Below are 21,642 nucleotides of genomic sequence, written 5' to 3'. Positions count from 1 at the left end.
CTGAAGGCGGGTGGGAGAGATGGTCCTTTCGAGTTCTGTGATTCTATGCAATTAAAACAAGGCACTTTTCCGCAGCCGCAGCCGGGAGACATAGAACCGTCTCGACTCTCTCCCTCCCCGCAAATAAACCCGGGAAAGGAACAGACGAGCGCGACGAGGATTTAAGCGGCTGAGGGACAGACTACGCCCCCTCGCGAGGAGGGCGAGTTGCCAATCCCGGCGCATGCGCGGCGGCAGGGCTCTTGTGGAGCGGCGGCGAAGGGAGGGGGGGTTGCCGCGGGAGAGGCGTCTTCGGGTGCGCGTGCGCGGTGGTGCCCCTTTGCTTTCGACTATATAGGCGGCGGCGGCGGCCGGAGCTGGGTTGACACTGAGCGGAAAGAGCTGGAAGGCGAGGGTTGGAGGGACGCTAATTGACGGGTAAGGGACCGGGGGGGGGGGAGGGAGGCGCATAGGATGGCGGCGGAGGGAAGGAGGCCCGGTTTCCTTCGAAAGCGGCGCTTAGCCCTCGCTTGCTCGTGTCCGAGGCGGCGGCGGCGGCGGCCCAGCCGGCACTTCTTCGCTGCTGACCTTGTCCGGCCTCGGATGGACGGAGCTGTCCGGGGCGGAGGGAGCAGGTGGCCGCTCGGGGCGCCCTTGGGCAAGATGCGGAGGGGCTTCTCCTTCCCCTGCAAAGCACGGATGCTGCCCCTGGGCGAAAGGGGCCGGGAGGGAGATCTTCGTCCCCAGGAGGGGAGAGGGAAAGCGGGGGGTGGTCTTCCTCCTCCTCCTCCTCCTGCTCCACGCCCCGATCCCTCTGTGCCCATCGCTTCGTTTCCACCGTGCTCCAGGGGAGACACGGCCCTCCTTCACTGGCAAGCTTGCGATCGGCCACAGAGGAGTCTTCACTTCGGTCCCCCGCAAAAGAATCCGAGAAGAGGAGGAGGAAGTGGCCAGATTGGGGCGATCTCGTTCAGCCCTCGGGGATGGAGCCTCCCTCGATTTTCCCCTGTCAGTTGTCTTAGGAGGCTTGGATGGGGGTTTCCGACAAGTTCCGCGTCCTCTCCACAAACGTCCCTCACTCACACCAATAAATTTCCCTGGTTTTTAAACGCCTTGCAAACAGAAGTGTTGGCGGGGTGGGGCGAGGTCTTGCAGGTTAGCGAGTTTATTGTGACATAATCTTAGGTGGGCTAAAGCTCGCTTCACTGAACACATGAAATATTGCCTGTCCAGATACTGGCATCTAGCGTTATCTGTCATTTTGGGCAAGCGCTCAAGGCTGGCTGTAGTCCACAATGCGCTATGCCGCAATAAGTCTTTGTAAGTTTTAACATGCTGCAAGACTCTTTGCAGGCAACGTTGCAACAGATCAGTAGGCTACCCTTCTGGAACTGGTGAGTCAAGATTCCTTGGACTGCCTATCCTCCCAGTTTTTCTTTCCTCCTTTTGTCAGTCAAGGGGTCATATGTGAAATTATCCACTGCTGAATTACTGTGCCAGTGGTTCGGGTATTTTGGCCTGTAGATCAATGCATGTGCAGCTATTTAATCTTTGGTGGCGCTATGTTTTTGTTTTCTGTTGTTTGCTTTTGCTTAAAGGTTGCTTCATGTATTGTAAACATCTTGAACTGGAGGACTGACCTTCGTAGGATTGAACCTGCAACTGTGTGTGTAGATCGTAATAGGTTAACAATCTTGTGTGCATCTAAAAGCTGCAAACACATTCAAAAGTCAGTAACCTATGTATGCTGGTCATCTATATGTTTGCCATATGTGAAGTGACCCCAGTAGTTCTTGAAGAGGCTTGTATACAGACTGTCTCTCTTGCATCTTTGTATGAGGTTAAACTACATTGTTTTGTTATTTTCAGCAAGACTTTTGAAAACTCTTGAAAAATGGAAGCTGTTGTTCGCCGCTGCCCGTTCCTGTCAAGGGTATCCCAGGCTTTCCTGCAAAAGGCTGGCAAATCCCTTCTTTTCTATGCCCAAAACTGCCCTAAAATGATGGAAGTTGTGACTAAGCCTGCTTCACGTGCCCTGAGTACTTCATCTGCTCACTGTCAGCAAACTGAAGAAACCACTTCTACTAGTGAGAGTAAGGCTCAACTTTGCGATTTTGCTATTTAATACTGCATAACTCGAAACTTTCTTGAAATGTTGTCCTTACTAAATTGAAATACAGCAGTGAGCATACTTCTGAAACCCAATGGAATTGCAATACCATTGGCCTGATCTTATTCATCCACAAGAGTTTTTGCAAAATACTGATAGTTAAACCTCCTAGAATTGCCTGCTTGTTTGTACCTGTTCAGCAATTTAATTTATTCTACAGTACTCTGAAACTTAGGGTGAGCTCTAGTAATGGCAGCCTGTGAGTGCAACAGCCATACAGTTGGGGAAGGTGGGGGGACATTCTTAATGTAGTGCAATGGCCAAATCCAGTGAGTGGCCAGCTTAGGGCATTAGAAACGTCAAACAGAATTAACCTGCGATATCCTGTTTTGTACTGTTATACTACTTCTGCTTGAGTAGCAAATAGCTTGCACAACAGTGCCAACTCTCCTTGATATGGGATCTTGCTTATACAGTGGTGCCCCACAAGACGAACGCCTCGCAAGACGGAAAACCCGCTAGATGAAAGGGTTTTCCGTTTTGGAGGCGCTTCGCAAAACGAATTTCCCTATGGGCTTGCTTCGCAAGACGAAAATGTCTTGCGAGTTCCTGCAGGTTTTTTTCCTTTCCCCCCCTTTTTCTAAGCTGCTAAGCCGCTTATCAGCTGATCTGCTGATCTGCTAAGCCGCTAAGCCGCTAATAGCGCTAATCCGATAAGCCATCAATGGGCTTGCTTCGCAAGACGAAAAAACCGCTAGACGAAGAGACTCGCAGAACGGATTAATTTCGTCTTGCGAGGCACCACTGTAGTGATTATAATAGAAGTGATGCATTACATTTTAAAATTAACTTTTTATTGGCAGTATGTTTGTAAATGGTTTATTTCAAGGCAATATGATGTTAGCCAAGTTCACTTTTGAGAAAGTGGTAGGCTGACTGAACTTTGAACATCCTTTTCCCAGTTACAGAGGCCAAAGTATATTGTAACTCGCTCTCTGTACAATCTAAGAACAAGGGTGAAGAACAGTATAAAAATTATTGCATACGGTGGATGACACTGATGAAGCTTTTGCAGGGCAACCTTCCAGGGCCCACATGCCAGCAGTAGGGGGGGGGGGGCAGAGACAGAACTGGGCAAAGCAACAAATGGAAATGTTACCTTTGAACAGTACCCTAGTTTCCACACACACACACACACACACACACTGTCTAGGCAAGCAAAAGGCATTATCAAAGTTCACATTCCAGCCATGCAGTAGTGTATGAAGTGGGACCGGTGAGGAGAATGGCTAGTGTGGCTGGTCACGGGGTGTGGTTTGCAAAGAGATTCAGGGGCCAGATAGGCTTGCGAGGCTGCATTTGCCCCTGAGCCTCAGGTTCCTCATTCCTGATTTAGGGCCATCTTAAATGGCAACTGACCTGGCGCCACAGTTTTGCCTTTCTTTGAACTTTGCTTTTGTTGCTAAAAGTATCTTTAATCACAGGCTTTCTACACGCTGTTGAAATATGTTTTCATCACTGCATCAGGAAGTACTAACTAAAGGCAAGAGCCTGGCAGGAGAAACTTCAGGAAGCAAGAACTTAGGAAATACTAACTGTACAAATCTATGTTTTTCATTAGAAGAAAATCCCACTTAATTAAATGAGGTTTACAGCCCTTCAAAGTGTGCATAGGACTTCAGTCTAAGGCTTTTATCCTATAAACTGTAACTTAGAAGTAAATTCCATGGATTCAGTTGGATTTCCTTTTGAGTAAATGTACATAAGAGTGTGCTGCTGGTTCTCTTGAACACTTGTCAGTTAAAACTATATGTTACACACTGTGTTATTGTGAGGCATAGCCCTGATTTTTAAAATGATTCTACAAAAGCAGACTTCTCATTAATGAAAGAAAACTGTTGTGTGTTCAGATATACTGTATGTCAAAACTAATAATGGGACTGATGTAACGATTCATCCATTTCTTCTTTGCACAATACTGGTCCATTTTTTTAGTGTTCCCCTCCACCTTATTCACACAGTTATTGGGAAAACCACAAAGAAACCCACTATTATGGACTGATTAACACACAAAATGGTTAGCAGATTTAAAACGTTTGAAATGTTTTCTGAGTATAGTTTGATACATTGCTGGGCAGGGGGCAGAGTGTAGTGTTTCCGCTCTCTGAGTATTTTTTAGTTTGGTTAGTTAAACAGCACTTCTGAATGAAAATGTTTTCAATCCTTACATATCTGGAGGTGTTCCAGGGAAGCCTTTTGTTCTTAACTGATAATATTTAATGTATTACACATAAAATATATTTTAAGACACATACAACTAGCACCCCTATCAAAATGAGTACCTCAGATACCTTTGTTGCATACTAAACACTTTTTTTTTATTCAAGAGGCCAAAAATTCACCATATGTGGTCCAACGAAACACAAGCAGACCCCAACTTCCATTGAGCCACCCACCTGCCGCTAGCCAGAGTGCTAGCCAAGCCACTGTGACTAAATGCCCATTCTTGGCAGCTCAGATGAACGAAGGGAACAGCAATGTTTTCCGCAAAGCTAGCCTCGAACTCCAGGAGGATGTGGAAGAAATGCAAGCAGTAAGAAAAGGTATCACCTCTTTGGAGGTTTAATAAAATTTGTTTCTAATCGTGCTAGGTAGGTTTTAAAGAGAGGACACAAAACTGAACAAAGTTTAGTTGAAGTTTCTCAAGCTCTTTAAATTGTGTAGCTCTTGCAGAATCCACATCGCACATCCATTGGCTTGGGTTTTTCTATCTGCTTTATTTACAGTTAGTTGTTGGTGTAATAATAATGATCATAGTTCTGAAACCTGTCTGAGCCAAAGATCTTTCTTTCTATTGGTGGTGTTTCCTGTAAGTACAGTTATGAAATAGAGGGAAACACTTTGGGACAGTTAATTCACATGCTGCTATAAATGCACTGTAAAATAACAGACTTCCACTTCCCTCTGCTCTGAAAGCATGGCTACTTTTAGGGAAACACTAATTGATTCTCAGTGACTTGGACTTTGAATAGGCCGCAGTACAAGGAAGAAAGCAAGTGGACACCAGCGTAGTGCTAAGCAGTTGTTCATGTATAACTATAAACTTTCGCTGTCTAGTTAACTAGAGTAGATTCATGCAGCTGTGTTTTATTGGTTGGATTTTTTTGGGGAAATGTGGGATAGTCCTGAGTTTGAAAATAACTAACACACATAAAACTGGGAAGATACCTATCATGAAATGAATGGTAGAGGGCTGAGAAACAGTTATCCCCTATGTGAATCCCCAGCACTGCCAGGACTTATTCTGAAGAAAAAAAGTACTTGTAATCATTAAATATACTACTTTATTCAGTTACAATAACATTTTTTAAAAATGACTGCATTGTTTATACATGAAATTTAATTTGAGCTGTCCAATCACTACTTTAATTTTCTTATGCCACCTTGCTATGTAGAATTTGCCAAAACACCAGAAAGTACTGTTGTGGTAAACACTAAGATGGATGGGGAAAAGCCAAATGATGGCTTGCTGAAGAAATTCCAAGATATGATGTTGAAACAGAGACCAGAAAGGGTGTCTCATCTGCTTCAGGAGAACTTACCGAAATGTGAGGCACAGTCTTGTTTAAACTTGATGAAAATCAAAAGCTTGTATAAACTTTGTTGGTTGTTCTAGCTGCTTACATGCACTAATGCTTTCCTCTTCTAGCTGTTTCTACTTTCCAGTATGATCAGTTCTTTGAGAAAAAAATTGATGAGAAAAGAAAAGATCATACATACCGTGTGTTCAAAACCGTGAACCGAAGAGCCCAGGTTTTTCCCATGGCAGATGACTATTCAGAATCCCATAGCAGCAAGAAAGAGGTGTCTGTCTGGTGCAGCAATGATTATCTTGGGATGAGTCGTCATCCTAGAGTTTGTGGAGCTGTTATGTAAGTGTTTTTTAATTGACAGTAAAATGTTGGCTAATTACATTGTGTCTTTTAGAAGCCTACCCAACACCATTGTTGGTTACAAGCAAATTATTAAGTTATAGGTCCTCTTTGGTTATTAGGGGACCTTTTGTCACTGTCTTTTCTTTGTAATGAGCCACCCACCTGTATCATATTGCCACATGACACCAAACTGGTTTTAAAAGATTAAATGGAGTTCCACTGTATTTCTTAATACAGAATGCTTCTCCTCTAATTACCACAAGTAGTTTGCTTATAATGAAGAATGTTTTTTAAGAAATCTCAAGCTGGTAACCTATGAAATTCCCCCCAAAATTATCCTAGTTTGTGCTTGGCTTTATCACTCAGGCCAACTATCCCCCACATGAATGGGAATGCAACTTATTTGCGAATGTGAAATTGCTTCAAGTTGTGTTTAATGACCCTGTTGGAACCTTCCTCACAGGGAAACACTGAAACAGCATGGTGCGGGAGCAGGAGGCACCAGGAATATATCAGGAACCAGTAAATTCCATGTTGATCTTGAGAAAGAATTGGCTGATCTCCATGGAAAAGATGCTGCTCTGTTGTTCTCTTCTTGCTTTGTAGCAAATGATTCAACACTCTTCACACTAGCCAAAATGTTGCCAGGTAAATCTAACATGAATATGCTGTTCTACTGTACCTTGAAGGAATTGCTAAAAAATATATTCCATGGTACATTCATTTCAAATACTGTAAAACACCAAACTGCACCAAGATTGCCCCAGATTAATTCAATACAAACACTTAAACTAGCTTGGAATTGAATGTGGCTAGCAGTTTTATCAATCCAGCCAGGTTAAGTGTATGTTAATAGTTTTTGCCACCTCATGGAAATTGTATCAAAAGCTTTGAACTGAAAAAAACTAAACTAGATGTGTGAAGACAAAAAGCAAGTACAGTGCGAGCACATAGCATGTAGGGTTTTGTTCCAAGGATTCTGTGTATACATGAAAATTGCTTATACTGAAACCCTTGGAGCTGCCCCGGCGGCTAGCAGGTGAGGAGGAGAGAGAATCCCTCATGCTCCCATAGCCTGTGCACTGGGCAGGCTTTGCCTCCCAAGTAAAAGCAGAAAACTTAGAGGTTCTTTTTATGCCAGGTAGCCCCAAGTGGACCCAGTGCAAAAAGAGCTTGCTGGGCACATCCCGCTTGGCACACTGGTTCTGGGAGGCTAGGGATGCTTAAGGGAGATCTTGCAGCAACTTGGATGGGCCCCACAAGATCGTGTGCAAAAATCCCAAAGCTGGTGCGCTGAGCACGCATTTCCCCCCGCAGGCAAGACAGGGAGCTTAAAAGCTCTTTACACACTGGGTAACCCCAAGGAGAACCAGCAAAAACATAACTTTTAACCTCTCCACCAGGCTTGGATTTAACTTGCACAGTTCCAGCCAGCTTGTTGAAACTGCGCAAGTTAAATGGGTATAAGATGCGGCTGTACGGGAGCTGAATTTGAAGGTACCACTTGGTTATTTGTTTTTTTACATATTTTTCCTATGTTCTGGGTATCTAATGACACTTCCTATATAATGTGTGGCCACAGCAGTACCAAGGCAACACTGGATCATTCCTGCCCTGCTCACTCACTGGATTTCCTGCTTAAAAGACTACCTTGTTCAGTGATGTTGCTTCCCTTCCAGAATCATAGAATGGGGTTCTCCTGGATTTGAGCAATAGCTGCCAGGAAAATTCTAAGAACAGAATTTGAAAATTAAGGTGACTTGCATATGGCAGGACCAGCTGGGTAATATCTGGGTTCAAGGTTTGAACCCACCACCTCCTTTCCCCCCCGATACAGTAGATTGCTTGACAGGTTTCCACAAGAATCTTATTGCTCTAGGTTTCTTTACATTCAGGTTGGGATAATCTGATCTCTCTCTAGCTGGATTAGTGAGTTGTCCTAATCCTATCCAGTTACTGATGATCAAGCTGTAATGTAGTATTTGATTGGCCACCTCTCTCTCTCTCTCTCTCTCTCTCTCTCTCTCTCTCTCTCTCTCTTTCCCTCCTCAGGTTGTGAAATTTACTCGGATGCAGGAAACCATGCTTCTATGATTCAGGGGATTCGAAACAGCAGAGTGCCAAAGCACATTTTTCGCCATAACGATGTTGGCCATCTCCGAGAACTGTTGAAAAAATCAGATCCATCTACTCCCAAAATTGTTGCATTTGAAACTGTTCACTCAATGGATGGTATGCTTGCTGTATTATGTTCCAGGTCCTGAAAACTGGGAAGACATGGGTTCTGAAACGCAAGAACTTGATATATTACTGTTACCTTGTTTTAGGTGCAGTTTGCCCATTGGAAGAGCTTTGTGATGTGGCTCATGAACATGGGGCAATCACCTTTGTAGATGAAGTACATGCCGTTGGGCTGTATGGAACTCACGGTGGAGGCATTGGAGACAGAGATGGGGTCATGAATAAAATGGATATCATCTCTGGAACGCTGGGTATGTGCACACTGGTGTTCATTCTAATTTTGAGTAAGAGTGACTAAGAATGAGTCATAAAACAGAATGATCATACCCTTGTAATTCCATTTGCAAGGATAATTTGTATTTGTGGTAGATCCTCCATTCCTGCATTAAATCAGTGTATGTGAAAATGTTAGTTGTTTTACAGAGTCCTCCTATCTTTACCTTGAACTTAACTCTGTAAAGTAGAACGTTCTTAATCCTGAAACCTGACGTGGGAGTTGTGTAAGGAGATTTGGTAGGAACAGAAGTAGTAAATCTATGTCGTAGCAACAAGTTTTACCAGTTAAGGCTATGCTTATTGCAATTTCAAAAGCTGCAGTAAAAACAATGTACCAGTGGAAGCACTTTACCTCCATAAATTTTAAGGAACTATGAACTGGCAGTTGGTGTTACATAACAACTGCAAAGTTGTACCCACCCCAGACTGCTTGCTCTTCTTATGCAAGTGATATATAGGAGTACCTCCCTTTGGAGGTATTGGTTTACACAAGGTATGCTTTCTCTGTAGATAGTAAGACGCTGTTAACACAAAGTAGCAAAACTAGTAGAGAGGACTGAATATTGTGCTAATCTTTCCTAATTTTTTGGTCCTAGAAGCCCTCTTGGTGGGCCAGTTAGAAAACTGCTCCTGCCACTGAAACCTGTTTGACAGTTGTTTTTAAGTGTCACCATGTGATGTCAAAATGTACTGATTCCCCAAAGATGGCTTCATGTCTGCCTTTTCAGATGTGGTCAGGGGTTTTCTTTATGTACTTTCCCTGTATACATGTGTTTGTGTGTGCACATATTTAAGCAGCTTATTTAAAACTGGGGTGGTAGTTCTGTATTGAACATACCACCTTACTCTGTTGTATGAAGACTTAAAACAGCTCTCTTCTGTAGAAGAGGGATCAAAATACTGCATTGCTTGTTAAACATCTGCTTTTTACCAAAATTAGTGGTTAGGTATCAAAAGAACTGTAAGCCAAGGATAAAATAACCTTTTGCTTGTTTTTCCTGCAGGCAAAGCTTTTGGCTGTGTTGGGGGTTACGTGGCCAGTACAAGTTCTCTGATAGACACTGTCCGTTCCTATGCTGCTGGCTTTATTTTTACAACGTCCCTGCCCCCCATGCTCTTAGCTGGCGCTCTCGAGTCTGTGAGAATCCTCAAAAGTGCAGAGGGGCAAGTCCTTCGCCGCCAACATCAACGCAATGTTAAACTCATGAGACAGATGCTGATGGATACTGGCTTCCCTGTAGTGCACTGTCCCAGTCACATCATTCCTATCAGGGTAAATATTTAAAGACTTAATCCAGTACATAAAAACTCCATTGTTCTTTTATGTCCCACAGAAATTTATTAATTAAGTCTATATGCATTTACATTCTTTATCTTGTTGAACTCTGTAGAATATGGTATCTTCCCCAATTCCCCAAGAGGCATCTTAATGGTTATGACTTCAGCAATTTCCCCCACACACTGTTTCAGTTTAAATTTATGCATAAAACACAGATTGAGAGAGTAGGAGATTGATGGCAACCTGCATTTCTTTGCTTTCCTGCCCAGGACCCACAGAATACAGCAATCTGACATTGATTAGGGAAGAGATTGTTATGAAGCCCACATGGTCTGTTGAAGGAACCCGGGATGGGGATACCCTGAGGTCTCCCTGGCAAGAGAAGTGGCACAGGAGTATATCACTGGCCTTCTTGGACCACACACATGTGCTTCGTTCTCCCTGCCTTTTCCACTTCCACCCCACCCCAAAGCACTTGCCTCCTAGTTTTAGCTTGTATCTTACTGGTTAATAGTTCATGCAACTGGCAGTGTCTAAGTACAGGTCTTTGTAACTATAACTTTTGGAGTCTGGTCATGGGAACACCTAGTTGGTCCTTGGTGGTGCAAATAATGTATTTTTACAGTCTTGGAAACGTGTCTAGAAATAATCTTTCTGCCTCAGGTTTCAGATGCTGCTAAAAATACTGAGATCTGTGACAAAATGATGAGCCAGCATAGCATCTACGTCCAAGCGATAAACTACCCCACTGTGCCACGTGGGGAAGAGCTGCTACGTATTGCCCCTACCCCACATCATACACCACAAATGATGAACTATTTTATTGGTGAGTGAACAAAGACATAAAAGCACAACAACATTTCCTAACACTTTTCTGTAAAGGTAAAGGTAAAGGTACCCCTGCCCGTACGGGCCAGTCTTGACAGACTCTGGGGTTGTGCGCCCATCTCACTTAAGAGGCCAGGGGCCAGCGCTGTCCGGAGACACTTCCGGGTCACGTGGCCAGCGTGACATCGCTGCTCTGGCGAGCCAGAGCCCCACATGGAAACGCCGTTTACCTTCCCGCTGGTAAGCGGTCCCTATTTATCTACTTGCACCCGGAGGTGCTTTCGAACTGCTAGGTTGGCAGGCGCTGGGACCGAGCAGCGGGAGCGCACCCCGCCGCAGGGATTCGAACCGCTGACCTTTTGATCGGCAAGCCCTAGGCGCTGAGGCTTTAACCCACAGCGCCACCTGCGTCCTACACTTTTCTGACTATAGTGCTAAAGAACTATTTGGGCACTTATTGCTTGCACAGTTCCAATCGTGTGTGGCAGAGAGTAGGGCTGCCGTATCCACAACACCCCTTATTCTCATTAAGGTTGAAGGCTGAAGCTAGGAGCCCACTCTACACTCAGACTCCCCCATGTGACTTTAAACCCTGATCATGCATGGGGAGCCTTTTATGTGGAGCATGGCCCTGCTGTACCCCCGCATGTAACTGGAATCCCCTAAGTAATTAATGCTCAAATAGGGTTACCCCTACAGAAAAAAATGTGCTTTGTCCCTAAGGCTGAACTATCATAAACATGAGAAGCAGGATGGGTGACTGCAAGTACCACTTCCTAAAATGTACATAAGCTTACACAGTGCAATATATAAAACTGAATTTGAGACCAGTAAAGTTTTTTTGTGATCAGGTTAGATTGCTGGGGTAAAGGTAAAGGAACCCCTGACCATAAGGTCCAGTCGTGGCCAACTCTGGGGTTGCGGCGCTCATCTCGCTTTATTGGCCGAGGGAGCCGGCATACAGCTTCCGGGTCATTGGCCAGCATGACTAAGCCACTTCTGGCGAACCAGAGCAGTGCACGGAAACGCCATTTACCTTCCTACTGGAGCGGTACCTATTTATCTACTTGCACTTTGATGTGCTTTCGAACTGCTAGGTTGGCAGGAGCAAGGACCGAGCAACGGGAGCTCACCCCATCACGGGGATTCGAACCGCCGACCTTCTGATCGGCAAGTCCTAGGCTCTGTGGTTTAACCCACAGCGCCACCTGCGTCCCTCAAGTACTGGGTTAGTGCCAGTAAATCTGCTATTTCTGTCCTAACACACACAAGCTTATTAAACAGTTGTTGGCATTCATCTGTCTCAAGAGACAATGGAGTTCACCTCTGGGGGTGAAATCAAACTGAAGTGACCTTTTTGTGGCGCAAGCCTGGGCTGCCCAGATGACAAAACCCCCTCTTGGCCTCACTGATGTGATCCAAAGGAAGGTTGAGCAATACGTTTGGCACCAGGAGTTGCTGGAAGGAGGCATACAAGGCTCCATCCAACCGTTTTAGAGACTCCATTTCAGATTTGCGTAGGGTTTTGGAGGCTTCCTCCAAAAGGGAATATTGTCTAGCAGGTAATACAAGAATTGAGATTGTCTCTCCTAGTAAACCTGTAACAGGCAAAGGGCCATGAAACCTTTGAACATAATGGGGTCATTAGGGTTTTAAAATTCAAGGCTACTGTCAGTTTATCTAGTTCAGCAAAGTCCATCAATTTCCGTCTCCATTCTTCCAATGTTGGTAATTCTTCTTGTTTCCATTTTTGAGCCATTAAAATTCTTGCCGCAGTCACCGCATATTGAAAAAGTTTATAATCACTTCTATTAATTTCTCTTCCTGTAATTCCTAACAAAAAGGCTTCTGGTTTCTTCACAAACGTGTATTTAAACATCCTTTTCAACTCATTATATATCATTTCCCAGAAGCCTTTTACTTTCTTACACTCCCACCACATATGATAAAATGTCCCTTCCCTCTCCTTACACTTCCAACATTTGTTACATGTCTTATACATTTTTGCTAATTTTACGGGAGTGATATACCATCTGTATACCATTTTCATATACCAGAAAGATCACAAGTTCACACAGGACTGGAGAAAGTTTACGATTTATCTGGAAAATATTTGTGATGAACAGACAACGCTAGTTGGATTTAAAGAGGCTTTGTGATGAGAAAGGGTATTGTGAGAGGGATAAGAGGTGTAAAGATTTACTAACTGGCAATACAATTATAAAGGAAATGTGAAATAAATATAAAATTATGAGGATTGTGGAGGGAGCGGGGGGAAGTCCAAAAGAATTTGGCATTATAGTGGATATGAATGTGTCATTTAAATTTGTAAAAGAAAATTTTTCTAAAAAATTAATAAAAAAATAAAAAATTCAAGGCTACAGTGTTAAAGAAAGCTAATAAGGATGAACCTTGTCTTAGTTGTTTTGTGTCTTCATGCTACAGATTAGCAAGAGTGTTTGCTTTGTCTCTGCAATTACCAGAATTTCCTTCTCTTGCAGAGAATCTGTTAGCTACTTGGAAGGAAGTTGGCCTGGAGCTGAAGCCGCACTCATCTGCTGAATGCAACTTCTGCAGGCGACCCCTTCACTTTGAAGTAATGAGTGAAAGGGAAAGATCCTACTTCAGTGGAATGAGCAAACTTGTGTCAGCGACTGCATAAAGCAAACTATAGTCCTATCTATGTCTAGTTGTCTAGTGTTCAAATGTTCACTGTAGCCTCTTTCCTGCATATGACATGCATTTTATTCCGTAGCTTAAGAACAGAATTCCTGAAAATAAATTTTCAGATGGTATATACTAGTTCTGTATTTTATGGTGGTGTTTTTTTCCCCCATCCTCTAATTATAATCATTGCAGATATAACAGATAGCATGTTCAGATAGCAGTAGAAACAAGCTGGGGTCCTGTTAATGAATAACTCATCTAGTCTTTCAGTTGTGCTAACAAATTGCCTTAACAGACTAGGCTAGATGTTACTAAACTGGCAAGGTTCTGAACCTGGGTATTCTTTCTACCTGTGCCAGGCCCTCTAATACCAAGAAATTTAAAAGCCAATAGGAAAGAGATGTTATCCTTTATGCAGGTTTAAGAATTTTTGGGGTGTTGGGGAATCAGTAGGTTGCATACTTGTTCTCCAGTGCCATGCATCTACCTAAAATGAAAGACTTTAACCAGTAATTGCTCAAGAAAAAATGCAGACGGGGAGAGGTAAATGCAGAAAGAAATAGCACGCATGTAATATCACTTGGGGTAGAGAGGAAATTTTATCAGAGCTAGTGGAGTTTGTCCCCAGACTGTTTTCAAGTCCCAGAACTCAAAAAATGGATTTGGGGAAGGAATAATGTATAGACACCCAGGAGTAGAGGGGATAGGATGAAACCGCTTTCCATGCACAAAGGTACCGGGGCCTTGATGAGCAAGGTTTTCCTGCAGCTTATAGTAATTTTATATCTAGTACTTTAGCCTCACCCAAACAGATGTTGTCTCAGCTGGAAAAAAAATGCTAGATTTTACATAGGTGTGCACATACCAGCATCTATATGAAAGTGAGGATGTTGGGGTTGTCAAATGCATGAATTGAGTGAATCATAAATTCTGTGAGGCGTTTCTTCAAAGTATAAGAGAGACAGTGGGATAAGTTAGAGAAACTTAGATGATTGTGTTCTTTCACTCTCTCTCTCACACACACTTAACATGGGTGTGATTATTTACAAAAAAAAGTTTCCAAAGTAATCGGACCTTGAGAAAGTATGTGGAGTTGCACTTCTCCCCTACTCCTATGTTTAGAATGACTATTCACTTCCTGTTTCAAATAAAGGCAATAGTCTCTAGTGGACTGAGAGAAGCAAACAGCACTCTCAAATTACTGGAGGTAAGAGTTATGAACACAAATCCCTTTCAAGCCAATAGAGACATAGCTAAGGATTTGGTATGTTTGAATAACTAAAAATTGCATAACAGTAGGTGAAAAAGAATTAGTAAAGGGTTTGTCAAATCTATTTAGTAGGAAAAAACATTCCAACCACACATTGTCTACTTGTATGCTGATAATCCATGCATATATTTGACCCAGTGCTCAAGGGTTGGGGGGGTGGAATCAATGGGGACATGCAGGTGGAGCTGGCACCCACAGCCCCCTCCTCCTCTCACACCCTCTCTCTGCCACCACCTTTATTTCCCCAGGTGTTCTTTTGAGAACCTGGATAAGATTATAGTCAGACTATAAACCCTATTATCCATTGCTTGGCTAATTTCCCAGCTCTATGACTGCTTCAACAGCTCAAGTTTTCAAACGTACTTACCATCCAGAGTCTTTCATTATCGCATTCCCAAATCAAATTCCTAAGTGGAGGGTGGATATTGGTTAGCAACTATTAGGACTTATATTCCTCCCCCTCCCCCCCCCCCCGCACATATTTGAATTCAAGTCAAAAAGGATGCTAGCAGCTGTTTTATAAAACCTGGGCGGATTGGTCTGAATCCAATAAACCAGATGTTATTTTAACCTTTTGTGTTTTGCCTTGGAAAAAGGAAAATCCTGTGAGAAATTAAGCTGTGTTCTGAGGGAAGATGATCACATTTCTAATGCCAACTTTCCAATGAGCTCAGAACTAAGCACTGTTTGAGCTTTATAGTGATCCTGTGAGGCAGCTTGTCTGAGGGCCATTGTGCCCTCCAGTCACGAAATGTGAGTGATAAATAGCAGGCCAAAGGACACCTGTGCTCTTTTCTTGCATTCAGTTTTCTCTGTGCTTACGAAATATAATTTGGCAATATGTCTGACCCCAGATATCAGTGATGAAAGGCCAGCGACAGCCCTGCCATTAGTGAGGCAGCCCGTTTGGGGTGTCATGAAAGGCCTGCACATTAGTAGTGATTTAACGTACTGCTTTATTCTTACTTCCTAGGCGAGATGCTTGTGGGATTTTTCTAATTCAAGCATCAAAGTAACTTGGTCAGCTTTGGGTACTATGCACCTTGCTTGGGGGGAAAGGGGCAACCATTTGCCATTCCATCTCAGGCAGAAAAATGTCTCGGGCCAGCCTTGTTAAAGGCACTCCTGAATCCAGTTTGGAAACCATGCTGATTTCAAACATGTGGTCTTGTCTATGGCATAGAGAGGACCCTCTTCAGCTGTGTTGCTCTGCAGCTCAGTACACTATAAAGGCAAAAAAGACCACATCAACAAGGCCCCAGAGTAGGTTTGTGTGCAGTATCTTATATTTCAGAGTACTGCAAACACTGGTCCCTATTGGTTTATTGGAGGTGGTAGAGAAACGGAACAATGTTCTGGCCTGACCACTGAGGGTTCTGCATAGGACCCCTATGAATACTAGTCTGGCAAACGCTGAACTTAGGAAACCAGGTAACACCCACCCCGGGGGCACACACCCCAGTATATGTATTGACAGCATGAGCCATATTTTCCTGTTAACAAAAGGAACTACAGTCTCAACTAAACCTCCTTCTGCCAGTGTCAAGCTTCGTGGGAAGAGGGGAACTGAGGGAGCGTGTATTGCGGACCTGCAACTCCCTTTGTGGAAATATTTCTTCAGTCCTGCACTCTTTAAACTTCTCTTCTGATGAAAAAGAAAAGAGCAGCTAAAACAGTTTAGATTTGTCTTCGCTATATAACCAGGCAGATGAAGGTAGAAATTAGAAGCCATTTTTTTTGGCCTGCTGTTTCTTTCCTAACATGTGTGGTGCTCCTGCCTTGCTTATGGTATATTATTTGCACTGCACCTGCCATTGGAAATTGATTGGTTCCAGAACACAAATCACTTGTCGTTCTTCATTACTAGATAAGGCACTGAACCCTACATTGTTGCAGATTACAATGGACTTTGCATCTCACAGCTGCTATAATAATAATAATAATAATAATATTTTTTGTTTGTGTGTTCTTGTTCAGAACAGTCAAACAAAGATGGGAAGGACAGATGACAACTCTGACCCCATTCCCACCCTTGTCCTCCCTCATCTTTCTGTCATAGTAGCACCAGAAGCTGCTTCTCTTCAGGAGAGGGCCTGGAATCTGGACAGCTGCCACGGTCTTCCAACAGGGCCGGCCCAAGGCATCCTCCACATTTCAGATATCAAAGCCAACCAGACTGTCACATGAATCTTACTTCGACGCTGGCAATTGGCAGAATCCTCTGCTGCCCAGCAGTCTCACTTGGGGGCAGATCATGTGACGTACAGTTCCTCCGCTCCTCAGCATCTGCTGCCATCTCACTCTGCCTAATAGTAGAGCCGGCCCTGCACTTCATGGATTTCTCATTTTCTCCTCAGGCGGCGGTGACTGCGCACTTATCAAGTGATCCTCTCACTCCTAAACTGTTTTAAAAGCGTGAAGAGTCCCACCCCTTTCTGGTCTCTTCACCCACCCAACCCACATTTTCTCTCAAAAATATTTTGTTTTTCTCCTTCCACTTTGCTTCTGCTTCGGCATGGACAGAGGACAGAAACTGCCCACACTCCACGCCTAGATGACAACTGAGGAGAAAAGAAAGGGGAAGGAAGCACCTGCTCTCTCACACTCTGCTACTGCTACTGCTACTACTACTAGGTGGCTGTTCCGGGGAGGGCTGCATGAGCCCAAAACTTTCTGTTATCCCTTGGTTGGGCAACAGCACCAATAAAATAATAAAATCAGAAATGCATCACATTGGCCAGCCTAGCGTATTCTCCCACGTACGATCTTGATTGATTCAGGGCTGACCCTATCATTAGGTCAAATGGCACAGCCATCTCAGGCAGAAGATGCTGAGCAACTTAGAGCAGAATGGGATGTTATGTGCCAGCTAGTTTGCTGAACTCAGGTATGATGGAGGTGCTGCCCATAACCTGTGCCAGAGTAACATTCAGCTGCAGTCTTGTCGACTTCTATACATGGAATAAGGAGAGAATCTTGCCTTTTGCCTTAGGCAGCATAATGTCTTAGCCGGCCTTGCTTGGACTTCTTGTTACCATGCAATGATGTACATTTAGAAGTTGAGGGCTGCAGAAGGGGCTATAGCCCTCCTCAAAATTTGTTGGGAGGTGGCTGAGCGCCCCCAGGAAAAATCAGGGAAAAAAGACTGTTGTTGCAATCAGGGTTTAAGTGATGCTCTGTAATGTTATTTTAGTTGTACTCCAATCAGTTACAAGGAACATGCTGCCATTCTTTCCTTCTGCCAATCAGCCCTTTCAAATTGACTCAGAATATTAGTTAGCCATTTATTTGATTTATAACCCCTACTGTCCCAGGGACAAGTGACGTGTTTATAATTTTTTTAAGGTAGTGATGAAACCATCCCCATTTCAACCAGAAGGGTTCAACAATCCCTCTTCCTAGGCAGCTCTGGAAAATGTAGTTGTGTGAGGGGTCTCCTAACAACTCTCAACACTCCGAACAAACTACAGCTCCCAGAATTCTTTGAGGGAAACTGTTCAAAGTGGTATCATAAGGCTTTAAATGTCTGGTGTAAATGTGGCCTTAAGTTAACCATGTGGGTGCATTGAGGAAGACTGCAACACTATGTTGTAAGAAGTGAGCTTCTCTCTTCATTACAGATTTGAAATGTGCAAATGTTTGGAATATTGTTACACTGATAAGGCTGTATCTGCTAGTCACTTATATGATATACAAAACACACACACACACACACACACACACACAAATAAATAAATAAAATAAACAACTGTGTTTACGCGAGAGCCTGGATGTTATGCATAGCTGCCTCGAGCTACAGATGTATTATTTTTGACAAAGGTATGATGAACTGGGAACAAAATTTGCAATCTGAAAGGGGGTCCCCAGGATCTTTGTCCCCCCCATAATTTGTCACTCCATTTCATAAATGAAAATACCCCTAGTGGTCATTGTGATAGCTTGATTCATCAAGAAACCACTCTTCTATTTTGCTGCTTCTTTTCTTCACAGCTTTTGCCAAAATAAAAAAATATTTTTAAAGTTCACAAAACTTAAAAGCACAAGCATCATGCGTAACGCATACCATTTCTACAGAACGGTGTTAAAAAAACAAGAACCGACGATGTTATTCTCTCTCTTGCACATTGAGCAAATACTGTACCCCAACAAAATATATTAGAAAAAATGAACTGCAGTGTAACAACCACAGTAGCACACTTTTGCAGCCTTTTCCCAACACATCAAGCCATTTCCACACATAAGGGCATCACTTTATTTGGCACACATGTTCCATCATTTGACATACATTTAAGGTGAACAGGACACTGCCCCAGCAACCTCAGTCTGCCCTTTGCCAATCTCACCTGCCAGTCTTCTTACTTAAAACCCATCCTTGGGGGGAGGGGGAGCACTGGCTGTGTGCTTTATCATTCTCCTTAATCTCAGTCCTCCTGTCCTTGTAGAACTCAGCAAGGAAGATGACGAGACAAAGGTAGAATTAGTTGGCTCTGCCTCTCAATGACTCTGGCTCCACCTACTGTTGGTTTCTCTGCCTTGCACCCTACTAGTCCCAATGGGCTGCAGCCGAACAAATACAGCTGTCTTTTGACCAAAAGTCACCTGGCTGCAGTCCTTTCATCAGAGGGATGAAAAGGAAAGCGAGACTATTCAGAAAGTCATTTTTCTGTTCTTTATGCATTTGGATACCTCTTAAGATACCATAACCAGATTCTGTGTGATAGTTCCTGAGCTCAAGAAACAGGTTTTCATCTAATTTTGGGTACAATTGGACACTACAGTGGTACCTCAGGTTACATACACTTCAGGTTACATGCGCTTCAGGTTACAGACTCCGCTAACCCAGAAATAGTACCTCAGGTTAAGAACTTTGCTTCAAGATGAGAACAGAAATCGCACGGCGGCAGCGCGACGGCAGCAGGAGGCCCCATTAGCTAAAGTGGTGCTTCAGGTTAAGAACAGTTTCAGGTTAAGAACGGACCTCCGGAATGAATTACGTACGTAACCAGAGGTACCACTGTATTGTGAATCAAGATACTGGACTGAAACTTTCTAAACTGCACTGATTTTGTTGTTTCTTAGAATACCTAAGCAATGCTGGGCATAAGGCTGCTCACTGCTTATAAAACAATACTGGAGTAAGCTGTTCCACAAAGCACCTTGTTAGTTATTTTCCCCAAATTGTCTATTAATTCTCAACAAGGCAAATACTAAGTGCTTAAGGGAAGGGTTGCCCAAATTCCCGAGGCATAAGCGCTTTGGAGAAACTCCCTAAACTGAAGGTCTAAACCTCCCTGTGGTCAGCCATTGTGGGAAACTGATAACAAGGTACGCTGTCCCTGCATTCCTTTGCCTTTGTCTATTTCTTTGTCTCTACAAAGAAAAAAGAAACGTTTTCTTGCAAAACATAGGGTTATTATTCATTTTAGTAAACTATGGAGAAGCATAATTGCCCTTTTACTCATGGCTGAGGAAATCTTAATAATTTGCATAGCAATTGTGTTGCCATGGCTACACCAGAGTTTCCTGCAGCCAGCCTGTGTAAAGTGGGGAAAGGAAGAGCACATTCCTAAGCTTCCGTTTCCACACTCCTGATATGCAGAGAGGCCTAAGGTTCATTACAGCCTTATTAAAGCAGAGTGGCACAGTGGCTGAAGTGCTGAGATGTGGATGCGGGGTGGGGTGGGGGGACTAAGGCTCAAATTTCTGCTCAGCTGTTGAGGCACAGCAGGTGGCTTGGGCAAGTTACTACCACTCAATATAAGCCACCTCACAGGGTCCATTGTGAGGATAAAATACTTCTCACAGCTTTTTGTGAGAGAGAATGGAGTATAACTATACCAAGCAAATAACCAATGCTCCTAAATTGTGTTTTTGCAACAATTTATTTCTGATAAAATGATCTGGCCCACAAGAGCCTTAAACTGACAATTTGGACTATGGCATGTGCAAGCTTCTGCCATAATAAATTTGTTAGCCTTTAAGGTGCACCAATACCTAGTTGTTGCTGTTATTTTTGCTACCACAGGCTAACATGTGGCTGCCCCTCTGGAAACTGTCAAGGTAAAAGTAAAGGGACCCCTGACCGTTAGGTCCAGTCATGGACGACTCTGGGGTTGCACGCTCATCTCGCTTTACTGGCCGAGGGAGCCGGCATACAGCTTCTGGGTCATGTGGCCAGCATAACTAAGCCGCTTCTGGTGAACTAGAGCAGCACACGGAAACGCCGTTTACCTTCCCGCCGGAGCAGTACCTATTTATCTACTTGCACTTCATGCTTTTGAACTGCTAGGTTAACAGGAGCTGGGACCGAGCAACAGGAGCTCACCCTGCCGCGGGGATTCGAACCGTTGACCTTCTGATCGGCAAGCCCTAGGCTCTGTGGTTCAACCCACAGTGCCACCCGCATCCCTGCATGCCAAAGTTCACATTTACCATAAGATGACTGTCCTGAAAAAAGGGCAACTGTCTTCAGAGCAGTCCTGTCAAAAGTAACTGACCCCGATATAAAATTACAGTACAGTATAACAAAATGTTCCATAATTTATAAAGGGCTGTGACATAACACGTCAGCAGGTGGCGCTGCAGAATCACAATATTTAGGACTCTCAAGTCAAGACCATTGATACTTTTCATTTTGAGCAGCTGAAACAAAAGTCCTTGCAGGAGCCTTTGAACTGCTCTAATATTAATCCAGTACTGTCCCTCTACTGTAACTGGTGTTTGCTTCCTGGGGGCTCAGGAAGGGAATCTTTCCCAGTGCTGCTTCTCTTCATTGGATGTGCTATGAGTTGAACCTAGGACCTTGTGAATGAAAAGCTTAGAATCATAGAATAATAGAATCATAGAGTTGGAAGAGACCACAAGGGCCATCGAGTCCAACCCCCTGCCAAGCAGGAAACACCATCAGAGCACTCCTGACATATGGTTGTCTCTGCTTAAAGACCTCCAAAGAAGGAGACTCCACCACACTCCTTGGCAGCAAATTCCACTGTTGAACAGCTCTTACTGTCAGGAAGTTCTTCCTAATGTTTAGGTGGAATCTTTTTTCTTGTAGTTT

General features: G+C 43.7%; 1 protein-coding gene across 1 annotated transcript; it reads left to right on the top strand.

Annotated features, from left to right (window-relative positions):
- The first annotated feature begins 258 nt into the window (after positions 1-258).
- Positions 259-13,450, top strand: ALAS1 (5'-aminolevulinate synthase 1). Its single transcript, XM_079964293.1, has 11 exons — positions 259-417; positions 1,849-2,072; positions 4,477-4,692; positions 5,545-5,697; positions 5,799-6,021; positions 6,488-6,672; positions 8,077-8,256; positions 8,352-8,516; positions 9,546-9,814; positions 10,484-10,646; positions 13,150-13,450. The coding sequence occupies exons 2-11, from the start codon at positions 1,874-1,876 to the stop codon at positions 13,308-13,310; spliced, it is 1,914 nt and encodes a 637-aa protein (XP_079820419.1). The 5' UTR covers positions 259-417; positions 1,849-1,873; the 3' UTR covers positions 13,311-13,450.
- Positions 13,451-21,642: the final 8,192 nt, after the last annotated feature.

Source organism: Podarcis cretensis, assembly GCF_951804945.1.
Source record: "Podarcis cretensis genome assembly, chromosome: 2".
Taxonomy (NCBI): Eukaryota; Metazoa; Chordata; class Lepidosauria; order Squamata; family Lacertidae; genus Podarcis; species Podarcis cretensis.
Note: the sequence above shows the minus strand (reverse complement) of the source record. Positions and strands in the feature narration are given on the sequence as shown.